The following is a 25847-nucleotide window of genomic DNA, read 5'->3' on the forward strand; positions in this document are numbered from 1 at the left end:
GGGGGCTTAACTCCAGACCTCAGGCCTCCTCCCTCCCCCACAGGTCAGGTTTTCAGGGTATCCCAGCTTCAGCACAGGTGGCTCAATTGAGCCAGCTGTGCTGATGCAGGGACTGATTGAGCCAGCTGTGCTGAAGCAAGGATATCCTGAAAACCTGACCTGTTAGGGGGCTTGAGTTGAGCCCCCCTGATCTATCATTTACCTTGCTAAATTCTTCAAACGCTTCCTTTGTTCTTATTGCTTTTAGTCCCGGATACAAACTTTTCATGTTTGTGTCTACATTTATACGATTATTCTCTTTGTGTTACTGCGGAGTGGTATTTTCACACACACTTTTCAGCTTTGTTGGGCCATCTCAGCTGGAAACAAACTAGTTTCAGCATTTTCTGATACAGTTCTCCAACAGTGTGGGCTGCGCTAGTATTTATTCTATGTAAACTGCAGCTGATATGTGTCATAACATTTATAGTTGTTGCAATTTAATAAAGACTTTTTTTTCAAAAACGTTTTATATCCTGGTTAGAAAGAGGGAATCCAAGTAATTTTTTTTTACACAGGATTGAAGCAGGGGGTCTCATTACCTAAACCCCATTCATTTTAGCTCTGGAGACCCCCTGCTTCAGGAGATATATATCTCCATAGGGGGTGCCGGTTACCACCCCGGCTGGAGAAGCAGGGGTTCACATACTGGACTCTTTTCAAAACTCGCGCACCCTGCCGGCCAATAGGAAGCTGTGACGCTCTCCGGTGCAGCTTCCTATTGGCCAGCATAACGTGGAGCTTTAAAAAGCAGAGGGATACCGGCACCCACTTTGGAGATAAGTATCTCTGGAAGCAGGGGGTCCCGGGAGTTGAAATGAATGGGGTTCAGCTCCGGAGACCCCCTGCTTTTATCATGTGTAAAAAATAAAAAGTGCTTGAATTGCCTCGTATAAGGCGATTGGACAGGAAATGAACACTGTTCGGTCACGTTAATTTAAAAGGTCCTTGGGCCATTCAGGGACAGATGCTTTGCACCCTCTGCTGTCTGAAATGAGAGGCCACATAACAGCTGTCACTTCACCTAATACCTTGAAAGGCTTTAGCATTATGGGCTTTGTAACGCTGCATTCACACATAGTCAGGTTTTCTATTACAAAGCACTGGGGAAATAAGAGAGGAACGTGAAAAATGAACATTGCAAATGACAAAATCTCAGAGGCCCCACCTCGGCCTAACTAGCAAAAGGAAAAGACTCTCTTGTATATAGTCACACTAGATGCCGCAAGTATCCCCAGAGAATCACATAGACCTAAAAAGTAACGCGTATTCATGTAACTGTATGATATCATTAGACTTCCGCCCCCATGGGGCGTTCCTCAGAAATAGAATAGTTGCAGAGTGCACTCGAGTGCAGGTTCTCTTGGATAATGGGGCTGGAATGTTGCAGTTTTATTGCGTTTACCTCTTTGTCAATTCAATGTCTCTGGCACTGTTCATTAATAAGCAATGCCCTGTAACCGTCATAAATAATACCAGTCCAATAGCTCCTTGCAAAATGTAAGGGTGGCAATCCTGCACAGAATGTCTGTTTTAACTACCACACTGGCAAGTCTTCCACATATTTGTCCCATATTGAAACGTTTTGATTTGATTTCAGGGTATACAATAATTACCAGCTTCCTGAGAAATCATGTAAAGATTCAGTTTATTTTCCTCCCTTGCACCTGTGTAGTCCCCTCTGGGGACTACTAAGTAATGTAAGGGGTTAACAGCCTTAATGGGTTAACCGAGTGGGATCACTGGTATTGCCCCCCCCCCCATCATGTGATATGTAGTGACTATGCAGAAGGGATTGTCACTACCCAGTATGTCTTGTGACAAGTGATGTCACCATAGGGAGATAGAAGGGTACATATCGCTCCACCCAATGTTCTAGAAGCAGGTTCCTCAGAGTTATGGCAGAGGGCCTCACTGTGAGTCCTGTATAAAGGTTTAAGTTTATAGTTATGTGAATTAAGGATGTCCTGTCACCATTTATTGTTGTTATTTAAGGCGCCCTATTTAGTTAGCACCCATAGTAGTGGCCCAAGATTGTTCTCATGCAGGAAGAGAAGTAAGCATGTGCTCAGCAGTTCTCAGAGTAGGAGCTCCAGAGCCTAATCGGAGCAGCCACACCAGAAGGTCAATAGTAAACTCCCAATAAGTATGGACAAAGAATGCCATACACAGTAATGGGATAATGATCCCAGAGAGTAGTGTGTGAGCCCCAACATGTGTCCATCTGCGATAGGGCATTATAGACGCTACGCAGGAGATTGTAAATCTAACCGATACTAATGGAACAAGCGTACATACCTCCCCAGCGTAGGAATGAGAGATACCAGTAGAAGAAGCACAGAGTAACCATAGTGTTTGCCACCAGTTCATGCCCGAAGTGAAGTCTGTCTGTTATATGGCGACCATTATAAAGGGATATGAATAAAGCTCTTGTTGTACTACAAAAATTCCTGGCGCCTGTGGCAGAGCCTTTCCCTGGTTTAAAAGAGCAGCACACATAGAGCCTGCCTGTAGGTAGAGTCAGTTATCCAGTCTCCACCTGGCTCATCAAGCAGCTTTAAATGTGTGCTACACAAGCTGCACAGATCTCTTGAGTACAGGGGTGCTGTGTTGCCAGAAGAGATTCACAGGACACTTGTCTTAAGCACAGGACTGTGCTGCCAGCAAGATACCTAGAAACCAGACCCGGTATTCCAGGGCACAGCAGACCCTGGCACCCGCCAGAGGGTGGCCTACAACAGACACCAACCCAGAGACTGACATACAGGGCCTTCTGCTTACAGGTACATCTTTGGACTTTGGGGTCAGAGGTTGGCAAGAGGCCTATCCTCCCAGCCCTGCAGAGAGGGACTGGGAACGTGAGTTAGCCCTTACAAAGGGTTTATTTGGTTTCTTAAATATGTATTGTTTGCAGCTACGGGCTAGGTAAAAACCATATTTCATTTTCCCCAATATGTTTCCCTGGTTGTACCTCTGCATTCATCTCCTAGAGCGCCCATCATTATTCTATCTGCATATCCACACCCAGCCTGCATCGACCCAGCTACCTGAACAGGTACTGTACGAGAGACTGAGCATTGCCATGTATATAGTTCAACACGACGTAAACGCCATTAGTGCCAAGCAAGGAGGGCTACATGTGTGGGTGGCTTGCTCAGGGTTTTAGTTTTCACTTGGTCCTTTTCGTTTTTGCCTCCAGTAAACCTCCATCTGTGGTGGGTTGTGTAGAACTTCCAATCACGACACTGCCAGAGGCCAAATACCTTCTATCAACTCCCAGCCAGACCACCGTCTCCAATTTATTTCCGGGATGCTCTACAAGACTTCTTCTATTTTCAAAACCCCACTCGTAGAGTAATAAAACTTAAGGTAAAATAGAGACTTTTTTAGACTTACTTTAATACATTTCTAATTAGGGTGTCACCATAAATCTAACCAAAGGCGCTGCAAAAGATTGACAGACTCACAGTATAAAGTATATTAAACAAACATGTATTTAACACAAGTGTAGCCCCCTGTAAACAGCACGGGCTATATATATCTTTTTCCTACTGTGGTAAGTCCTGTTAAGGGCAGGCGCCAGTAGTAATCATGGGTTTTCCCCCTTCACGCCCTGCCTTGAGTGATAGATGCAGGCCCCTGACTCTGCTGCAGGCATGAGACAGAGGGGAGGTCCTGCTGACATCATGAGAGGTGGGGCTGACTCTATTTAGTAGCCAGTTCCTGTGAGTGACAGGAGTTCGAGGTCTAGTTGGAGTCTGTCCTGGGAGTTGGAGGAGAGGAGTAGGTCGAGCTCTGTCCTGGTAGCAGGAGAGAGAGAGAGAGAGAGAACTCTGGCCTATTAGTTGGAGAGTGAACAGAGCTCCAGTGGACCAATGCCCCTCACCCTGATGCGGGGTTGATGGAGAGGATCTACCCCCACCCAGAGGATACCCTCTGAGGTGGGCATTGGGGTATTGAGGCCCCTCACAGACCATCCTGTCGGAGTGCATCTTGAAGGAAAGGAGAGGAGAGGAGAAGGCCTGTGCACCTTTGGAGTGCCTTGTGTGCTGCTGCTGCTGTGTGCTGCCAAGGCTGCTGTGTGCGAGCTAGAGACAATAAAGAGACATTGCTGATTTTACCAGAGACTGTGTGTGATTCTGGAGCATCCACCCTGGGACCAGGGTTATTTCTTCTATAAGGGTCCTACCCCATATCCCTGGGAAGGTATAGAGGGTGGAGGCGCTGCACCACCACTAAAGAATGAGGCAACTACCCCAGAATGATACAAAAGAGTGATCTGCGCTCATAAATAGTTAAAAAGTGATATTGTGACCCTTTAGGGAATTAAAACAACCTGATTAGGATGAGGTTTGTGCCGCTGTTCTGGTGGGATGGCTCAGCACTCCAAGCTAGTACAAAACAAAAGAAAAAATAGCGCAAAAAAACCTCATAGTGTAGTATATTAAAAGATAATTTTATATAACAAAGGTGAGTATTGCACGTACATCAGGATTAAAATAACACAGCATGACATGTTAGGGACATGTTACCACTCGGCGGGACAGCAGCACAGGAACACGGGATATAGGTTTTGATGACCTTCCTCTGGTAGCAGGGACCCAGGATCGAAGAGACCAGCTCGCAGTCGAAGTTCCTTCCTTAGCAATGGGGAGACCGCTGCCGTTGGTTCAGAGGAGGTAATTCTCCTGACCGGTTCCGGGTTAGTCCGCGTGTGCGTATGACGTCATCAAGTGGTCTCTCTCTACCGTCCACGTCGTGCTGCGCTGGATAATTAACCAGACAAGCGAGTGTCCCAAAAAGCAGCTGTTCAATCGGGAAATACCTCAATGGGTAGAAGAAAATCAGGAACGCGCCCTCTCCTACGCGTTTCGTATCGAAATACTTCTTCAGGGTATATTGGAGGAAGTTCCGGGGGCGCTTCATATACCCTCAGTTCTCCCGTGATTGGCCGCACTGAATTAACTCAACTCCCCCCACCTGGAGAGACATATACCCATCCAGGGGTGGGTCAGATTCAACACATAGACAATTCAGTATTCTCTTCTCTCTATATACTGAATTGTCTATGTGTTGATTTTTAGACTTAGACCTTATCATTTAAATATTTAACATTAGGTAGCAGTATTTTGTGTATTTATTATGTATTAGAATGTTACTAATTTTTGTCTCTTTACTTCTAGAGCAAATGCTATCGCTTTGTGATGTTTAAATAAAATTGTGACTTAGTAATGTTAAATGTTTTACGTTAACCCCTCATATCTCCAGGTGAGGGGCCGCCTGTCTTGAATCTGACCCACCCCTGGATGGGTATATGTCTCTCCAGGTGGGGGGAGTTGAGTTAATTCAGTGCGGCCAATCACGGGAGAACTGAGGGTATATGAAGCGCCCCCGGAACTTCCTCCAATATTCGCTGAAGAAGTATTTCGATACGAAACGCGTAGGAGAGGGCGCGTTCCTGATTTTCTTCTATCCATTTAGGTATTTCCCGATTGAGCAGCTGCTTTTTGGGACACTCGCTTGTCTGGTTAATTATCCAGCGCGACGCGACGTGGACGGTAGAGAGAGGCCACTTGATGACGTCATACGCACACACGGACTAACCCGGAACCGGTCAGGAGAATTACCTCCTCTGAACCAACGGCAGCGGTCTCCCCATTGCTAAGGAAGGAACTTCGACTGCGAGCTGGTCTCTTCGATCCTGGGTCCCTGCTACCAGAGGAAGGTCATCAAAACCTATATCCCGTGTTCCTGTGCTGCTGTCCCGCCGAGTGGTAACATGTCCCTAACATGTCATGCTGTGTTATTTTAATCCTGATGTACGTGCAATACTCACCTTTGTTATATAAAATTATCTTTTAATATACTACACTATGAGGTTTTTTTGCGCTGTTTTTTCTTTTGTTTTGTACTACCCCAGAAGCCTGGTCCTGTGTCCCCAACATCATAGCGGGAAGCTCAGGCCCTCCTGTTACCGGCAGGTTCGCACCACTCAAGCACATGTAGCCAGCCCTCACACACCCTAGAGATATAGCATCTGTGTCTGGGAGGGGGGGGGGAATATGGGTTACACAAGTTTTATTCTAAATAAGAAGGGAAGAGAACATAATAACGAAACCCCCAAAGAGAAAGCACAGTAAATTATGTTCAATAATTTATTCAATACTTTTGTTCATCTATTTATAGATTATAGTATATTTTGTTTAAATAATTTGTCCTCATTTTAATGATGTCCATTGGACAATATTACTGGCCATGCAAGGAGTTTCAGTGCAGCTGCTGATGATAAATGAAAGGGGTAATTCAATCCCATAACCCAATGCATTGTAGAAAGTGCCTTAAACAGCCAGGTGTCCACACTGACATTTTCAGTGTTCTAGTTACTGTATATGTTATACTATTACTGCGTAATAAACCAGGGGTATTTGAGCACTGCACTAGAACCAATAAACTGCGCCATTTATATTCCAGATAAAGGAAAAGTCATTTTATTAGCTGGAAAGACAACAGAAACCACCAAAAAGAGCCTGGTCTATTCATGCTGCACTGCAGACGTTACGTCACCAAAACAAGAGACTGGACATATACTGCATCGACACACTTTATTCGAGCAAATACCCAGTATGTACCTGGCAGATACCTGGAATGCGCCGCTCCTCCCCTCTGACAAGCCCCGTTGCGTTTGCCTTCCCAGCCTGGGTTCATGCCTGGCTGACGGGCGGCTGATCTGTTAAATGATAATGATTAGGATTTAATAGGCTGCAATGCTTCGCGTGTCTACCAGATGGCATAAATTCATGAATTGTAATGCAGTATATATATATATACTGTGCAGTATTGCAGCCAGCGGGAATAAAATGCTTCAATCCCTGCCTGGAAAATAACCCAATGCACTCGGGCAGAAAACAGTCACAAACCTCAATACACCCGGGTATACCCGAATTCATGGGACTAGCCGAGCTCGAATAAAGTGTGTCGCCAGTGTACAGAGGGGGCTCTTATCTCAAGATCTCATGCATGATAAATATCTATATATAAAAATGTTACGATAGTTGTATAAAAGCTGCAGAAATAGTGTTTATCGCTAGTCCAAATAATGCTTTTGGAAAAGAACCTTTTCATGGAAGTGTTTAATAGCCTCACATACCCCAGTGGTACCTGGCCTGCATGTCAGCCCTCACAGGGAAGAGAGAAGGGAACAGTGTGGTTATTATTAGCCAATTACAGGTCAGTAAGTTAAGGAGCTATGAATGGGGCTACAGTTCAATAAACTAGCTTGCATAAGCACCATATTTTAACCCAATATAAGTTTAAACCCATTGCTCTGGAGTTCTGCTCTACAAAACGAAAGAATGAGCCATCTCACAATACCTTGCTCCACTGAATTACTGATATCGTCAGACTGCACTGCATAGTTACACATTCCTATGTTTACTACGTAAATTCATGTCATGGTAGGAAGTCCTTTGGGGAAAGGCAGTAGGAGTTCAGAAGGCTTGCACTGGCAAAGCAGCAGATGCTGTTAAATCGCTTGGCTTGGCACTGGCAAAACCCGACTAGCATTAACTGGGAGAAACACTATTCATATATTATCAGCAGATGCTGCAACTGGCACCAAAGTTGAGCAGCCAAATACCAGGAAAAAAAATAGGATTTCCAGAGAATTTGAAAAACAAAAACCAATCAACATTTCAAAAACTTTGTAGCATATTCTCACTGTATTGTGATGTATTTATTGATTTGTTCTGTTCATGACCTAGAAAATATTCATACCCCTTAGAATACAGCGCCCCCTAAAGAGCTCTGTGAGTATGTTTTACTGGCTATGCAATTGTTTAACCCAGGCTCTGCTGAAAAGCTGTGTAATACGGCAGGCAGAAACTGAAATGGATTAGAAGCAAAAGGTGACACTGAGTGCTCATTTGTATGTCGTTACCCAGAATCCTTGGCTGCAGTGAAAGCATTGTATGCTAAGACCTCGGATATAGTCGACGTGCAACTGAGCGCCTCTGAGCGACAGTGTGAATCTGTGAACTGAGATCGCTCGCGACGGGGAGGCGTGTCAGAGGCGTGGTTGTGACATCACGAGGCTGGTTCACCCTCATTCGCTGAACCACTCACGTGACCCGGCCGTCACGCGACAAAATCAAATTGTTTTTTGTCGGCTCAAAATGTTGCCGCACAGTCACTCTTCATCGCGTGCATGCTCGCGCTCCCTATGGCCGGCCCTATAAAGAGTGCTGCATTTTGTTTGCACCACGCACACACACTTGCGCACACCGTCGCTCGCACTATGGCTGCAGAGATAATGGGGAGAGGCCGGGTTGCAGTCCTGTCTGAGACATGTTACCGTGCTCACAAGTGATGTTTTTCTTTGACTTGCCTTGTACTCATTTCCAATGTCTAGTTCTGAAGATTTTACGCCTTTCATTGGCACAGTGGCAAAGCAATGGCAACAAACAGGTTAAAAACAAGCAGACTTTTTTTTGAATAAGCTTCTCTAGTGAACAGATCTGCTAAATATGTGAGAAAGAAAACCTAATTGGGAATTATTTTTGACATTAAAGAGAAAGTAGTAATAGTTTGATATATGTATATGTTTGCTATATTTGCTGGAAGAGTATAGCACACATTAACTTAAATGACAGGTAGCGCTGTATCGGTGTGGTTACCCAGCGCTGAGTGAGACTCCCCCATTGGTTACTTAGCGTGTTGAGTACGGAGAACGCTTCCTGAATTACTTCCATGTGTGGATTAACTAGAAGAATAATACAATAAAAAGGCTGCTATGTTCTCTCATTTCTACCAATCTACACTACACGGCCTTCGGAGGGGCTGGTTTAGAACATCTTTATGTATCAGTACATCGTACAGCAGTCTCTTACCCCGCACGCCGCTGTGTAAATGGTATGTATGGATATCTTTATTTATATAGCACCATCCCGGTACATAGCACTTCACAGCAGTAATCCACATGACATAATAATATACAGTAACACATACAGCAGCTTGGAGCCCTTCAGTGATGGGTCACATGACCGCTGGGGCCAGGCAGCCCTCATCTTCCCACCTACCCCCCCTCCCCCTCCCTCCTCTTCCCACCTACCCCCCCCTGTCCCCCTCCCTCCCTTCCTCCCTCTGTGGGGTCCCCTCACTGGTAGTGCAAGGATGCGCATTGCCTCCCCGTCCCGGCCGGATACTGTTTCCCCTCCCCTCCCTTCCCCTCCCCTTCCCTCCCTTCCCCTCCCTTCCTCTCCCTTCCCCTCCCCTCCCTTCCCTCTGCCAACGGGCGCCCGGCTTGGTGGGTGTTTGGGCCATGGTTGGGGTGCCAACGGGCGCCCGGCCTGGTGGGAGTGCGGGCCATGGTTGGAGTGCCAACGGGCGCCCAGCTTGGTGGGTGTGCGGGCCGTGGTTGGGGTGCCAACGGGTGCCCGGCCTGGTGGGAGTGCGGGCCGTGGTTGGGGTGCCAACGGGCGCCCGGCCTGGTGGGAGTGCGGGCCATGGTTGGAGTGCCAACGGGCGCCCGGCTTGGTGGGAGTGCGGGCCATGGTTGGAGTGCCAACGGGCGCCCGGCTTGGTGGGTGTGCGGGCCGTGGTTGGGGTGCCAACGGGTGCCCGGCCTGGTGGGAGTGCAGGCCGTGGTTGGGGTGCCAACGGGTGCCCAGCTTGGTGGGTGTGTGGGCCGTGGTTGGGGTGCCAACGTGAGCCCGGCCTGGTGGGAGTGCGGGCCATGGTTGGAGTGCCAACGGGCGCCCGGCTTGGTGGGTGTGCGGGCCGTGGTTGGGGTGCCAACGGGTGCCCGGCCTGGTGGGAGTGCAGGCCGTGGTTGGGGTGCCAACGGGTGCCCGGCTTGGTGGGTGTGTGGGCCGTGGTTGGGGTGCCAACGTGAGCCCGGCCTGGTGGGAGTGCGGGCCATGGTTGGAGTGCCAACGGGCGCCCGGCTTGGTGGGTGTGCGGGCCGTGGTTGGGGTGCCAACGGGTGCCCGGCCTGGTGGGAGTGCAGGCCGTGGTTGGGGTGCCAACGGGTGCCCGACTTGGTGGGTGTGTGGGCCGTGGTTGGGGTGCCAACGTGCGCCCGGCTTGGTGGGTGTGCGGGCCGTGGTAGGGGTGCCAACGGGCGCCCGGCTTGGTGGGTGTGTGGGCCATGGTTGGGGTGCCAAGGGGCGCCCGGCCTGGTGGGAGTGCGGGCCGTGATTGGGGTGCCAATGGGCGCCCGGCTTGGTGGGTGTGTGGGCCGTGGTTGGGGTGCCAACGGGCGCCCGGCCTGGTGGGAGTGCGGGCCGTGGTTGGGGTGCCAACGGGAGCCCGGCTTGGTGGGTGTGTGGGCCATGGTTGGGGTGCCAACGGGCGCCCGGCTTGGTGGGTGTGTGGGCCATGGTTGGGGTGCCAATGTCCTTTACCCGGGGGGAGAGCACGCTGGCAGGGGTAGCACTCACCAAGGTTTATTACTATTTGTGTAAATAAAGCCGTGGCCCTTGAACCTCCAGACCTTTGTTGTGTGTTTATTTATGTGTGTTAGGGGGTGACGGGGCGGGATTAGAGGGGGAGCTTCCTCGCAGGCTCCGAGGTCATGGGAACAAGCGCTTCAAGGGGATCCCTGTCCCAAAAAGCTTAACAATCTAAGTACAGGTAGGTATGCGATGGTCCAGGAAAGACAGTGCCCTCCCCCCACAAACCATTTCACTGTCACAACATAGTATAGTTCAAAGAAATTAGGAGAATTGCAAACATCAAGTACGTGATGTTCTTCCTGAGAGCATTTATTTGATGTACAGTATAAAGAGATAAAAAGCTGCACAACATTTTGGGGATGCAACCCCCATTTATAAGGTCAGTAAAGCTGAAGGGAAAGCTTTTTCAAGAACCGCCCCAAGACATGGGATAAGCTCCCTGCTGCTTTAAGAAATCAGGGTGTTTGCTTCCATTCAGAAACAAAGCCTGGCAAACGGACCCTAATACCCTGGCAGCCATCTTTCCTGCTCCCTGTTCGTGTTTCCCGCCTTTCGTTGGTCTTCCTCGTCGTTCCCCTATATGTTTTCGGTAGGTGTGGGGTGGCTGTCCTCCCTCAGTTCCTACACGTGTTCTAGTACTGGGTTTCTTGGTGACTGAGCCTCTGATTGAGCCACTTGTGCGGAAGCAGGGATATCCTAAAAACCTGACCTGTTGGTGGCCCTTGAGGGCTGGAATGTCCACCCCTGGCCCAGACCTAGCATATAGGAGTTCATCCTATAACTTTATCTTATGCCATTCCACAGACCTGTTGAAATTCTAAATACAAGATGTATTTTTTCCTTTGCGTCTTAAAAAAAAGGTTTATTTCAAATATGATAAAGTGTTGACTTATGCCTGGAGAGGTTGCAATCGCAGGGGGCACTTTCTTCCATATATGTTAACGTGCCCATTTATCTCACAATTTCGGGCTGAGATCAAAAATCAATTTGAGCAAGTTCTCAATATCTCAGTCCCAAAACACCCAGGTATAATGTTTCCAAGTAAACCCATTCCAGATACATCCAAAGCGATAACTAAATTGGCTTCTCATCTTTTGGTAGCAGCCAAATGCTCAATCGCACAACCCTGGAAACAAACTCCCCCTCCAGCTATAAGCTTGTTCACTGTAAAAGGTCAGGCCTACCTTAGAGAGGGAGAAACTGACCACCTTCCCAAGCCATTCAATGCAGAAATGTCTTCAGATATGGTTTAAATTGGATTAGTACCTTCTCTCAGGACTTTCTGTTCTAGGAGTTATTGAATTCTTTAAGCAAAATCTTAAAATCACTTAATCCAAGGGTGCTCAACTCCAGTACTCAATACCCTCCAACAGGACAGGTTTTCAGTATATCCCAGCTTCAGCACAGGTGATTCAATCAGTGGCTGTCTGACTGAGCCTCTTATTGAGCCACCTGTGATGAAGCAGGGATATCCTGAAAACCTGTCCTGTTGGGGAGGCTTGAGGACTGGAGTTGAGCCCCCCTGACTTAACCCACAGAACATTAATGATGCATGTTTGAGCGCTTTTTCAAGTTGTGATATATCCTCATACTTACCTTTGTATAGTTGCAATTGTGACACCTCATGTATCAATATTAATTGATTTATACTCTCTTTCCCACCCCGCTTTATGCTTTATTTCTCTCTGTCCGTGAAAGACTGAATTTAAAAAAAAAAACAAGAAAAAAACATTGTCCCAAAATATTGTTGTATTGCAACAGCAGGTCCGTCCATTTATATTAACATGCTATGTATATGTTTATGTAGTCAATCAAAATAAGGTTCTCTTGTGGTAATTTTACACTGCATTGAAGCAAAAAAACATGTGAAATCGTATGTGGTTTTTTTTTTTTTAAATAAATCAGTTCTGTAGTATTAGATAATAGTGACTGTTTTACTTGTATTTATGCATTTCTCAATGCCATTTTTGTATGCGTTTTAAAGCCTCCTTTGATTTCTATAGCAGTGTAATTATATCTTTGCAACACTTTCCTGTTGGTGCTCATTTGCTGTCAATGTTCCCAGCTGTTTGAACTGTAACAGTAAATAATGCTGCCTTCGTAATATAAGGATATATTGTAGCTGCTGAGTTACACTGACTGAAGGATTGATTGAAACTGAAAGGCAGCCATTTAGTTAGGCACAACATCAGGATTTTTATAGATTTACAACAGGAGCACCAAACGATTGCCAGCGTAGGTAGGAATGTAGAATTCTACATTGTCACGTGCCTTACATGTAAAAATAAGGGGGAAAAGGGGGAATGTAGTAATGCTGCTTAAGGCCGTAATATAGTGGGGGCGCGCACGGCAGGGAGCGTGGAGACGGGCGATAGCAGGGAAGAATCCGAAAAGTAAGTATTCGCGCCGCTACCGCAGTGTGTATGTGTGTATGTGTGCAAAATATTAATAAATAATTTATTCTCACAGCATGTTTTTTTTTTTTAATATATATATATATATATATATTACACACACATACAGTGACACACACAGTACCTTCCAAGCCTGTCGCTCACAGCAGCATGGACCGTACACACACAAAAAGTGTGCGTCACGTGCACAAGCATTCGCACGAGCGTTCGCACACCCACTCTTTTACGGGCCATAAAATGTAAGTCTGCACAAAATGTATATTCTACATCATGTTTAAATCTACACGGATGTCGTTTTGTTAAACAACATCCTCTTCATTTGCCTAAATTATTTCCGTCCTTATGACTTCACACTATGTTTTAAAAAAAGTTGTAAAAAAAAGCTTTAAGCCACAATTTTTCTTATCATTGTATTGTATGTCTTTATTTATATAGCGCCATTAATGTACATAGCGCTTCACAGTCGTAATACATGTGACAATCATATAAATATGTCTTTCTTTTTTTTATTTATTCACCAGGACCCAACATGATGATATGTAGTGTATTTTTTTTTTTTTTTTTTTAAATAATTTGTTAGCTACATGACATGGCTCAATAAAATACAGAGTAATTAAACGCTTAGGCTTTGCTGACACACAAGGTATTTTATGTATACGTTTCAAAAAGACGACCAAAGAATTTTGGCCAAAATTAGCCGTGACAACACCAAACATGAACCTTCTCTGCGTCACGCTAAATGTGTCTCCATACAAGTGAAAGTGCGTAAATATGCAATACATTCCGTTCCTGAATACTGCAGTCTGCTGTGCTGATACAATAAATATCTTCAAAAAAAAGGTAGGACATCTTTTTAGAAAGGAAATATAAAAAATAGGGATATACAAAATAAGTAAACATGGGAAAGATGTTGATCCAGGGAGAAATCTGATTGCCATTATTGGAGTCGGGAAGGAATTTAATTTCTCCCTTAAGAGACATCATTGGATGATGTGTCAGTTTTAAAAAAAAAAAATATTTGCCTTTCTTTGGATCAAAATACTGTAAATAGAAATATAGGCTAAGTATCTGTCATCTAAATTTACCATAGGTTGCACTTGATGGACACACTGTATGTCTTTTTTCAACATCTACTATGAAACTATATGCTAGACAGTCCTAAGAAGTTTGTGTTAGTGCATTTTACAAAGTGTGTGTGTTTGTGTGTGTGTATATATATATTTACATTTTGCAAACAGCCGTTGGTTTAATTGGAACTGCTTTTGGCGCTAGGTGATAATTCTGGAAGATTGGTCAACACTTTATATTTATTTCAATATATCAGGATTTTCTTATGGAAAGAAATATATGTTGAATGATTTCCTAGATCATGTTTTACAAATCACAATATCGGTGGAAGCAGGAAATATAACATACATTTTTTGGTGAGAAAAGGTTTCTGAGACTACGCCTACCCAAGACTATGCATAAACAAGATGTGTGTTCTAAGTACAAGAGAGTATTTACCAAATATAGTTTGCTTGTATCATCATATCAACTTTAGCAATGTTTGAATAGTGTTTTGGTCTTTGGAAGCAACTAAGGAAAACACACTAAAAATGAGAAAAATACACGAGCAATTAAACAAAACTCAACACTGCACACACACTATTTGTTTTTTTTTTTCCAATAAAACATAGGAACAAGGTACAAATAAAACGGTCTTGAGCTGAACCTACTTCCACCTCTATGCAGCAATATGTAATCACAATAAAAACAGTCTGAATTAAGTCAGCTTCAATAAAACCTAGTGTTATATTTTATACGTAGTATTACGTCCCCTAGAGACGGAGGGTCCAGAAGACCATGTAAACATATTGCCGGTTATTACAGCATCGAAGTGGATTATTGATAAAGACATTTTACTGAACACTAAATCTTTCTCAACGTAAAACTATTCATTGTCTTAATTAAAACGTCAATTGCCCTTGTCATTCAGAAATCAGCACCTACTTCATTGGATTTAGTAAGATGCTATCTATCAGGTTTCAAAAATCCTTCCCCTTCTGTGTTAATGTGTTACTGTATGTGCTCACCTAGTAGCAGCTGCCATGGATGAAGCCAAGAAGCAAAACAAATTCCACACAAACACCCCTTGCCTGTTCAGCGTTCACTGTGCATGACGGTAAGGCTATGGTTGGGCTCGCTACGTTTGTAGGAGCTATAGGTTGTGTTCGGCTTTAGACACACTGGTAAACTTGAACAGGAAAAGGATGTTTTACCAGAACAGGAAATAGACCTTGGTTAAGATGTGAGCTATGGTAAAGAGAACCGAAACAACTCGCGCATGCTGATCACATATGGGACGTTCCTGTGAACGCAGCATTTTAACCCCTTAGGTGATGGCTAGGCCTGTACATGTATTGTGTGAGAGGCTACAGTCATTACGATGGGCCATATTCTATATGTGCCACAGTGGCCGGCCTGGGTATTTTCAGCCGAAAATCACCATACACTTCAATAGGGATTGCAGACCGAAAACAGCCTGATCAGCTGTCTCCGCATATATACCGTACAATAAAGCCCAAAGTCAATGGGACTTTTTCAGCTTGCCTTCCAATGCAAGCAACGTGTTACAAGCCCTTTGTAACTCTTGGCCCTCTAACTCTTTATAATAATAATAACTTTATTTCATATAGCGCTTTTCTTCCCAATGGGACTCAATGCGCGTCACACTTACCGTATAGCGCACGGTACACAGTGCATAGAATAGTGACAGAAAACAGAGTTGTAGGTAGGGATTTTAAGACCCTACAGTTAGGAGAGATAGCAGGTTTTAAAAAGGCAATTCAAGCTGTGAGGGTAAGGGTAAATGTGACTGCTTTTAATAAAGGTCAAGACCGCCATTACCCCTACCTGTCAATAATACATCTGTATTATGTATATATTGTCGTGCCCCCCCCCCCCCCCCAATCAAGGAATGGGTCTATTACAAACACTTGGGGGAAGGGAGACTCCTAGCCAGATGAGATAAGCTCATCTCAGTTTTAGTTGTAGAAGGGAATTCTTAACAAGGGATGAAGCTGGGAGAAGCTCAGTATCCACTCCAGTGCTGGTGCCATGCCTGGAATCCTTTTGCAGAGGACTGCAGGAAGGAGGAACAGGGTAAATCTCTTTAGGGAGGTCCCTGCACCCAAGTTTATAGGGTACCCCAGTTTCCCAGTTGTAAGTGTGTGTTGATTTACTGTAAATAGTTGTGTATATTTCTTTTTCCAATAAATTAATTAATATAAACTCTGTGTTTCTGTCTGGTGAATTGATCCCTGGTGTGTTCGTCCTGGTCTCCCATGACACAAGCAGCTTCATTTTTTTAATTAATTGTTTTAATATGCAGCATTTGCTTACCTTTTATTTAAAACTAATTCAACAAAGTATCCAGACGCTCCTCCTTCTCTTACTGTGCACCTCACACCTGGAACAATCTACCTGAGACTCTCAAAGAAGCCACCAGTCTAAGTTCTTTCAAAACTAAAGCGGTCTCACATTTTAATCTGGTCTGTAACTGTTTCATACGCCAAAGAGATACAATATGCTAAACTGTTCATGCAACATCATTATATATAATGTATAACCCTGTTCATTTAATGGAATTATATATTTGTAACCATGTATCTGTCATCATAACTCTGTGCCCAGGACAGACTTGAAAATGAGAGGTAACTCTCAGTGTATTACTTCCTGGTAAAACATTTTATAAATAAATAAAATTACCTAAGCTTCTGATCAATTGGTTCTCCTGTGATCGATCAGCAAAATCCTGTTTCCCAGCGTTCACTAAATGGGTGCCTTTCAGTTTCAAATCAATCCTTTAGTCAGTGTAACTCAACAGCTACAATGTATTCTTATATTACAGTTTGCATCTCAAACCACTGGGAGCATTAGCAACAAATGATCAAAACAGGAAAGTGTTGGAAACATCTTGCACTGGTTGGGAGGTGTGCTAAAACCTGCTACAGTATTTTAAAACTCATAAAAAGTGTCATTAAGAATTGAATTTTAAAATAAAAAAAGGTAGTAAGTATTATTTAATGCTACAGAACTGATTTTTTTTTTTTTACCCACACACATAGGATATTGCTTGGATTGCTCCTTTAAAAAGAGAGATACAGAATATACACAACATGAACAGCAAACAAGCTGCTGAGAAGTGGATCTATTTCAAACAGCAGATGATATAATGTAATAGTCACAGTAATGTGATAATAGAGACTAAAAGAACAAGAAGAGGTCTCAGTGTCCTGCAGAAAACATTTACAAAGGGCGGGATTGTAGGAAAATAAGTTACATACAGCAGAATGAGGAATATGTTTAACTCTCTGATCTATTACATTAAATATGGGAGTTTTCCCCCTAAAAACAAATATGGGGCACTGGACAAACTAAACATGGCATGCACCTTGTTATTTAAGTGGAATCTAATATTTGTTGAGTAGCAATTGGCAAAGATCTGTTTATTTAGGAAGATGCAAATTGATCATAGAAACAATACACAATTCCCCATTTCTTTCTCTGGTGGCCCCTTTTGTGATTCCTGGTAATGTACAGGAGGAGCAGTGGTTAAACGTGTCGGCTTCATGGGGGTCTGCAGCTCGGAAATAAGAGCCAATGACAGTCACAATGGGACACTGTTTAATATGGTGGAGAACTAGCAAGAGATGGAAGGATGATGGAAATGAAGTGGAGTATGTAGGTTTCCTGTTCCCTACTTTCCAGATCAGGGGTGGCCAATTCCAGTCCTCAAGAGCCACCAATACAGGCCAGGTATTAGGGATATTTCTGCTTCCGCACACGTGGCTGAATAGGTGGCTCAGTCACTGTTTATTTCTCAAGGGCAAAGAGGTAACACTAAAAGCAAAAATGATGCAAAAGTTATTCAGCCTTGAAAAAAAGTGATTCTGTAATAAACTTGATGAGATTATTTAACGTGACTTGTATGGCAGTTAATTCCGGCTCTGGGTGCAATACAGAACATCGTTATTTATTTATAAGAATGTTTTACCAGGAATTAATACATTGAGAGTTACCTCTCGTTTCCAAGTATGTCCTGGGCACAGAGTTATGATGACAGATACATGGTTACAAATACATAGTTACATTAGGGGAGCAGGGTTATACATTACATATAAAGACATTGCACGCACAGTTAAAGATAATATATGTTATAGTAAGTGTTACAGACCAGATTAAAATGTGAGACAGCTTTCATTTTGAAAGGACTTAGACTGGTGGCGGCTGTGAGAGTCTCGGGTAGATTGTTCCAGGTGTGAGGTGCATGGTAAGAGGAGGAGTTAATCTCAGTTTGTCAAATTAAGGTAATCTACCCCAAAGAGAAGGGTTATTTCAGAATGTTATTTGTGTTAAATGACCAGTGATACAAATCGGAGAAGTCAGTGGCTAACCTATTCCTATAATTAGGCTAATGCTGCTCTCATTCTGACATTTCTGTTGCATAAAGCAGACATATTTACAGCCAGAGGCTAAACTGTCAGATAATCTAAAGATCATTGAATATACAGGACTTTACACAGTAGCTTTAAAATGCTCATCAATTTTGGGTGTTGCAATGTGCTAATAATAATTGTTTGTTCTTGTATAGCGCTGCTAGTTTTACAGAGACATTTTTGCAGGCACAGGTCCCTGCTCCGTAGAGCTTACAATCTATGTTTTTGGTGCCTGAGGCACAGGGAGATAAATAGAATTGCCCGAGGTCACAAGGAGCTGACACCGGGAATTTAACCAGGTTCCCCTGCTTGAAACTCCAGTTCCAGTCAGTGGCGTTACTCACTGAGCCACTGATTCTCCCTATGTGTCATGTATGATCATCATCAAGAATAATATTGCTGTTGCAAAACAATTCTCCATTTAGATGTACAAAATTCTTCTGCCTTAGCAGTATTATGTTGCAATAACTTATTATCACAACAGTGTTAATGATATTAATGATATATTATCATAGAATGAAAATGAACCAATCAACAGTATTTCTAGTACTGCAAATGTTGCGTGCATATATTTCTTCTTCTTTATTTTTCATTCCACCCACAACATATACACGTGGTGGTTGGCTATTGTTGGGCAACATGCCTGCAGCCAAAGGGTGGAGTACAAGCGCTCTCGGGAGTAGACGCCGAACTTACTTTGACGCGTTGCCAAATGCCGGCTCTGGACAGAAGAGCAGCTGGCATCCTGTAGCCTTCCGAGCTGCTATAATTAAAAGGTAATTACATGTGAATGAATGTATTTGTTTCTGATAAACCAGTTATCATTGACTGTTGCGTAAGCAACATCGTCTTCTTTGTGATCACTGTGTAGCCGTGTCATCGAAAACCAGATGTTCAACAGGACAGGATGGTCACTAGCTTATTCCTGATGTTACCGCTGTGATCTTCACTGCCAAAGCCCACAGATTAGTTACTTTGTTGGAAGCTGCTAAGCATGAAAACGGCAGTCTATTTGTGAATAAACACAAATAACCATTGTGTTGTTAAAGTGAAGAGCGACAATTGCTCATGAGCCTGGTATTAAAGATATCCCTGCTTCAGCACAAGTGGCTCAATCAGTGGTTCAGTTACATAGTTACATAGTAACTAGGTTTAAAAAAAGACATACGTCCATCAAATTCAACCTATGCTAAATTTAGACAACAGATATGTTATCCTATATCTATACTTACTTATTGATCCAGAGGGGGGAGGGGGGAGGGGGGGGGGGTGGAGTTTAAGAACATACAGTAGCACTGACCTCACACAGACTGTGCAGCAGCCAGTTAATTTGATGGTTTACAGTGTAACTGTGCTAGAGTTATACAGTATAGTGCGTCATTATTCCATAATCCCATGGCTATTAATAGTAATAGCCACGGTCTAAAACTGTGCTGAGCATGTGAGCCGACTTATTACATTTATTAGATCTACACAGGGCTATTTTTGTAGTGGAACGCAGGGAAACTAAGTTCAAACGCCTTTTATTAGGGATCAGGAACAAACTCCCTACAGTGATTATGCAATCCTTAGTCCTGGGGCTGGTGTACTAACTGGGATGGGATACATTCTTTTTCTATCATATTCATGTATTTAAAGATGAATTATTTATTGTAGTTCAGATAATTATTTATTTTTTCTGGCTTATGGTTCAGGCAGCTTTAGCCATACAAAAAAAACTGAATATACACAATTGCAAACAGCAGTCCCGGTACAATATATATATATATACTAGCTGATATACCCGGCTTTGCCCGGGATTTCATTTTCCCGCTCCCCCTCGCTTTCCGCTGCCCCCCCCCCTTCACAGCTCCATTCCTCCCCCCCCCCCCATCCACAGCTGTGATTTCCCCCCTTCACATCTCCAATTCCCCCCGTCCCCCGCATTCATAGCTCGGTGGTGGCGGGTCACTGAGGGGGGCGGCCGGGATTCCCCCCCCCGCCTTGACAGCCGGCGGCGGTTAAGTGACAATTAATGTATCCTGCGGCCGCTTGCTCCCCCGGCCGGTTCGTTCACCCCTCCTCCCCCCAGAACCTTCCGTCTGCTGGGGATGTTCATCAGACGGAGGCGCGTGTACGCGGCGTGCGCTCCCCCACGGATCTGAAGTGGGAGGCAGCGTGTTGTATGGGTGAGGGGGGTGGTGTGGTACGGGTGAGGGGGGTGGTGTGGTACGGGTGAGGGGGGTGGTGTGGTACGGGTGAGGGGGGTGGGCTGCCCCCTCCCGGCCGTCAGTCCCGCCGCTTGGTCCCGGCCGGTTGAGGCGGGAGGCGCCGGGGTGTAAATCGGCGGCTCTGCGGCAGGGGTGTGGGCTGGGAGGCAAGGCGGGAAGGCGGGAAGGCGCAGGGGTTTGAGGCCCCGGCGGCAGGGGTGTGAGGCGGCGGTTTACTTACTTACCTGGGCGGGAGGTGGTGTGTGTGTGTGTGTGTGTGTGTGTGTGTGTGTGTGTGTGTGTGTGTGTGTGTGTGTGTGTGTGTGTGTGTGTGTGTGTGTGTGTGTGTGTGTGTGTGTGTGTGTGTGTGTGTGTGTGGTGTGTGTGTGTGTGGTGGTGTGTGTGTGGTGGTGTGTGTGTGTGTGCGTGGCAGTTGGGTGATGTCATAGAGCCACCAATCTGATTGGCCAGAGGCTGGGGACAAATCAGATTCACCACATCTACAACCCCACAAATTTCAATTTTATATATTAAGATTTAGGTTTTTTTTTTTTTTTTTTTTTACAAATGATTAGATAATCTCCTGTGTGTGTGATATGCACCTCTATTCAGGCACAAAGAACGCATGCACGTTTAATATTACAAAGACAAAGCTGATACACTTCCAAATTGTTGCAAAGGCTCCTGGGAAAGCGTGAGCAGCCCAGAACATTTGTAGTTTTCCTGTACTGTGGACTGCTCTAAATATCGGTTTAGCACATTTTCATTTTTTCGAAGTTAGGTGACCATTGCTAAAGAAATTATGTTTCAACCATTTTCTTTAGTGCCAGGGAATGCAGAGTTAAATGTCGACATTTATTGGACGAGCCTAAACATACTGTATATACATAGATTTGATATGAGTATACTAAGGGTGGGCACGTTCACTGGTATTTTGGTTCTAAGAATATTTGGTGTTTTGGTTTTGCCTGAACTCGAATTGGTTTTGGAGTTGTAAAAAAAAAAATGGGAACTGTAACAGGGGAGTAATCCCTGTTCAAGTAATGTGCCTTTAATCTAGCAGTGTGGTGGTTAACTGCTGGTAGTCAATTAATAAACACCACCTGCCTGATTTAGATTGCTTACAAAAGCCTGTCTGTTGAGACAGGAAGTGACTCCTTAGCTCACATGTGAGCTGACCTTTGGAGACAGAGCAGGGGTTCTTGAGTCTCCCAGGAGAGACTGACCAAGAGAACACAGATCTCTGGAGCTGACCATGTCTTGAGCTCTGCCAGAAGACACAGCAGAGCTGATTTCAAGACACAGGGAAAACTACTAAACCTGAAGCTGACACACCCTGAGAGAAGGGAGCTGAACCAGGAACTGAGAAGATTTTCCCTCCAAGAAACAGATAAGACTTTCATTCTTAAGAGACTTCTTATATCTGCTTATTTCATGCTATGTGTTTGGGGCTGGGAGAAATGCTTGACTAAGGGAGATGTGAATTAATTGCATAGTGTTTCACTAGAAATACTCCCAAGTGAATAGAAGCTTTGTTCCCCCCCCCCCCCCCTGTGTTTGGATGGTTTCCTGATAAAAAGGAAAAGGCACAATAAAGCCTTAAAAAAATAATTTCACCTTACAAAAAGTCTCCAATTGTGTACCTCTGTGAACGTCCGTCCGTCTACAGGAACAAAAATCAAAATATGCAGGAAAATGCTTAAAATCTCCGGGGACATGTGGAAAAATAGATTAAATATACATAGCGAAAAGGTGCTTTGCATGATGTATATTCTATCTGCTTTTCCACATGTAGCCTGAGATTCTTTTCACTTTGAATCTGTCACTTTCTTACTATATAGATCTTGGGAAACATATTTTGAAAAAGCTGCATTTTTCTCAAGGGGGATATCATTATTTCATTTGTGCCATTATTACTTTTCATTTACGTTTTATAGCACCTTCATAATATTTTCTCACAGCACTTCTATTTTCTGTCCTACTGTTGACTAACCATTAGCACTATAATGTAGATTAGTTTCTCCAACTGGATCTGATTATACTACAGTAAATGATAATAAGGGATCTTATTTTGTGCTTGTTTTTCTGTTCTGCATGTGAAAATGCTTATATATTAGTATAAACTCCTAAAAACAATTAGGAAACTAATATAATACAATGAATAACTTTAAATATTTGTAGTACCCTACACAAATAAAGTATTGACAGGGTTATGTATTGTATTATGTTAAAATATATACGATTTTAAAGTTGCGTGTGGATTTATGATGTATTATTGTATATATAATTGTAATGTTGAGTCATTGTAATAATGTTTGTGGGAAGTGGGTAATTTGACACAGGGAAGAGTGTAAACAACAGTGTGATCGCCAAAGGGTAAATTATTAAATTGGATCTTTCCTTTCCCTGCAGAGTTTAATAAAGGAGAGGATCAGTTTAGAAATTCTATATTTCGTAACACTTGCAATGAGCAGTGAGTAAGAAGATCTGGTACTATAGATTCCAAGGGAAACTCCAAGGATAAGAGCGTCTGCAGTTATACCCAGTGTGTTAGTTAGAAAAGTCAAGTGGCCATCAGACTTGTTGTTATTATACCATGGTGGGCAGGACTCCCAGAAACGTAATGCAGACCGCAGGCTTTATGTAGGTACTCCCTGTGACTCGAAAGAATAAAAGGAAGCGGCTAGTTCAAGCCTCTGCGGAAATACTTACCCACTTACCTTTGCCCTGCCCCTCAAAGTTTCAGTGCCCCTCTCAGGTGGGGACCTTGGTGACCCACATGCCCCTTGCTGAGCGGAGTGTACTATTTTTGTTCGTGTAGATTGCCTTGCTGGAGAATTATTGTTAGGGCCGTCAACAGGAGGGTAACGCCGGGACAACTGCCCCTGGCCCAGCGGCTGAGGAAGGCCTGCCTAGCCGATGTCACAGACATGAAGTTGGTCCAAACTTCTGGGATTGGCTGAGCGGCTGGGCCCCTTCCTGTGCCAGAACAAATGCAAGACGCTCCACCCCCTCCCCCCAGGCTGCACAAGCTATGAGTCCATTCCCCTGCTCATTCACTTTGGTCCCTGGGTTACATTTGTGTCCCAGGTCCCATATAAGCTAGTGGTGGGCCTGATTATTGCTGCCGTTTTTTAGAAAATTTTGAAGACTAATTCTTGCGGACTGATTCAATCTGACTTATGAGGGAGGCCAGCTAAGATTTATTTACATTAGAAAAGAGGGGATATAACATCTAGGGGATGTATAGGATGTAGGGGATGTATATAAATGTATATAAATAAATATATTTGGGGACAGTACAAGGAGCTTTCAAAAGAACTATTCATCCCAAGGGCAGTACAAAGGACTCGGGGCATCCCTTAAGGTTGGAGGAAAGGAGATTTCAACAGCAACAAAGAAAAGGGTTATTTACCGCAAGGACAGTTAAAATGTGGAATTCAATACCGATGGATAGACAGATATCTTCAAAAAAAGGCTGGACATTTTTGTTAGAAAGGAAAGGTGTACAGGGATATACAGTACCAAATAAGTAAACATGGGATCCCGGGAGAGATCTTGGAGTCAGGAAAAAATGAATTTTTCCCCTTATGAGATATCATTGGATGATATTTCACTGGGGTTTTTGTGTTTGCCTTCCTCTGGATCAAAATACTGTAAGTACGGATATAGGATAAAGTATCTGTCGTCTTAATTTAGCATAGGTTGAACTTGATGAACGTGTGTCTTTTTTTAAACCTCATCTACTATGAAACTATGATTAAAGAGACTTATTTATGTTTCAACTGGATTCAAAATAGTCCTTTTATTTGTAAGACTTACAATCTAACATGCCACTAACACCATCCTGCCCATAGCAGCTCACCGCCATCTTGCATCCACTTGTGTCCACCACCAACCCCATCATCAGTGCCAGTTGTCAACTTTCCAGTGGCATCATTAACGGCTTAGTTACTTTTTACTGTTTTGTAGGCGAAACAAACGTAGAGACCTCACTGACCTTGTGCAAATGTAGAGATGTAGGTGTGTGCTACCTGGGAGGTACGGAGAAGGCTGGAAGGGTACGAGCCGGGAACACAGAGATAGGAAATGCCAGGAATGGTGCAGTCCACTAAATTATTATCCAAATAATGCAAAATAAAAAAAATAAAGTATAAAACGTAACATTTAATTTACCGATGTTGCAAAAATGTGCATACTATAAAATACTTTCGATTGTATTTATTTTATACTATGCACATTTTTTGCAACATGGGTATATTAAATGTTACGTTTTATAGTTGATACATTTTTCATTATTTGGATAATAATGTGGTGGCGTGCAGCATTTCTGGGATTTATTTTCTCTGTGCACCCGGTTGGTTTGTAGGGGCACACACAATCTGCAAGTCCATGTAGTGTTGGTGGCCACAGATGTAACATGTGGTTAGGCTATTTATGTTCTAACTATTTCATCTCTAATGCAAGGTTGGGAGGGAAGACCAAAGGGCATACTCCTTTTATACTTATTATTATTATTACACTAGTGTCCATCACCACTACACTGTCATCATTAATAAAGAGCGATGTCCTTTTCCCTGAAACCGCTAGCAACCAACACCCACCCGCAACCACTAACACATGTGTCCGCTGTCCACTCCCCAACACCACCATTGTCATCAAGTGCAATGACATTTCTACCAAAACAGCCAGCTACAATGATTAAAACCTATAAAACTGTAAGAGCTTATAAAACTGTACAAACCAATAAAATTATCACTATACAAACTTATAAAACTATCACTATACAAACCTATAAAACTAACTCTTATAGTAGAGCTATATTTATAAAACAAACCAGAACTACTACTATAAATTATACCTATAGCTAGAATTATATCTATACTGATATATATACACACACACACACACACACACACACACACACACACACACACACACACACACACACACACGCTACCCCCAAGCAATCTCAGAGGGCGCACACTGGTGCTGCTGGACTTCCGGCAGTGACAAGATAAACTTCTTCATTGTTTTACAGCAAATAAAAAGATCCCTTGTGAGCACAGACACACAGCTCAGACAGGTCTGCTACAAAGAGCCAAGTCGTGTTTTCTGTGAGTGAGATGGTCTTTGATGTTTCTCGTGGCTATGGGGAGGGCATTCCATTCCCTGACGCCCGGTACCGGAGGGCCACGACCAACTGGGGACTTTTAGAAGTTGAAGGTTTTGGGATCGTAGATTATAGGCTCCCATTCACTATAGTGTGAAGCG

The 25847-nt window shown here is 43.8% G+C and overlaps 1 protein-coding gene across 10 annotated transcripts in view; it reads right to left on the reverse strand.

Moving 5' to 3' along the window:
- The window catches only part of EVL (Enah/Vasp-like), a 122249-nt gene that overhangs the window by 58399 nt on the left and 38003 nt on the right, over positions 1–25847 (reverse strand). The window contains exon 1 of one of the 10 annotated variants that reach the window (XM_075615087.1): positions 14980–15141. The exons of the other annotated variants lie outside the window; for them this stretch is intronic. Within the exon in view, the coding sequence (XP_075471202.1) occupies positions 14980–14996 (17 nt within the window). The 5' untranslated portion in view covers positions 14997–15141. Of the gene's footprint in view, positions 1–14979; positions 15142–25847 lie in introns of those variants that run through there. 10 annotated transcript variants of the gene reach the window in all.

Source organism: Ascaphus truei, chromosome 9 (genome assembly GCF_040206685.1).
Source record: "Ascaphus truei isolate aAscTru1 chromosome 9, aAscTru1.hap1, whole genome shotgun sequence".
Lineage (NCBI taxonomy): Eukaryota > Metazoa > Chordata > Amphibia > Anura > Ascaphidae > Ascaphus > Ascaphus truei.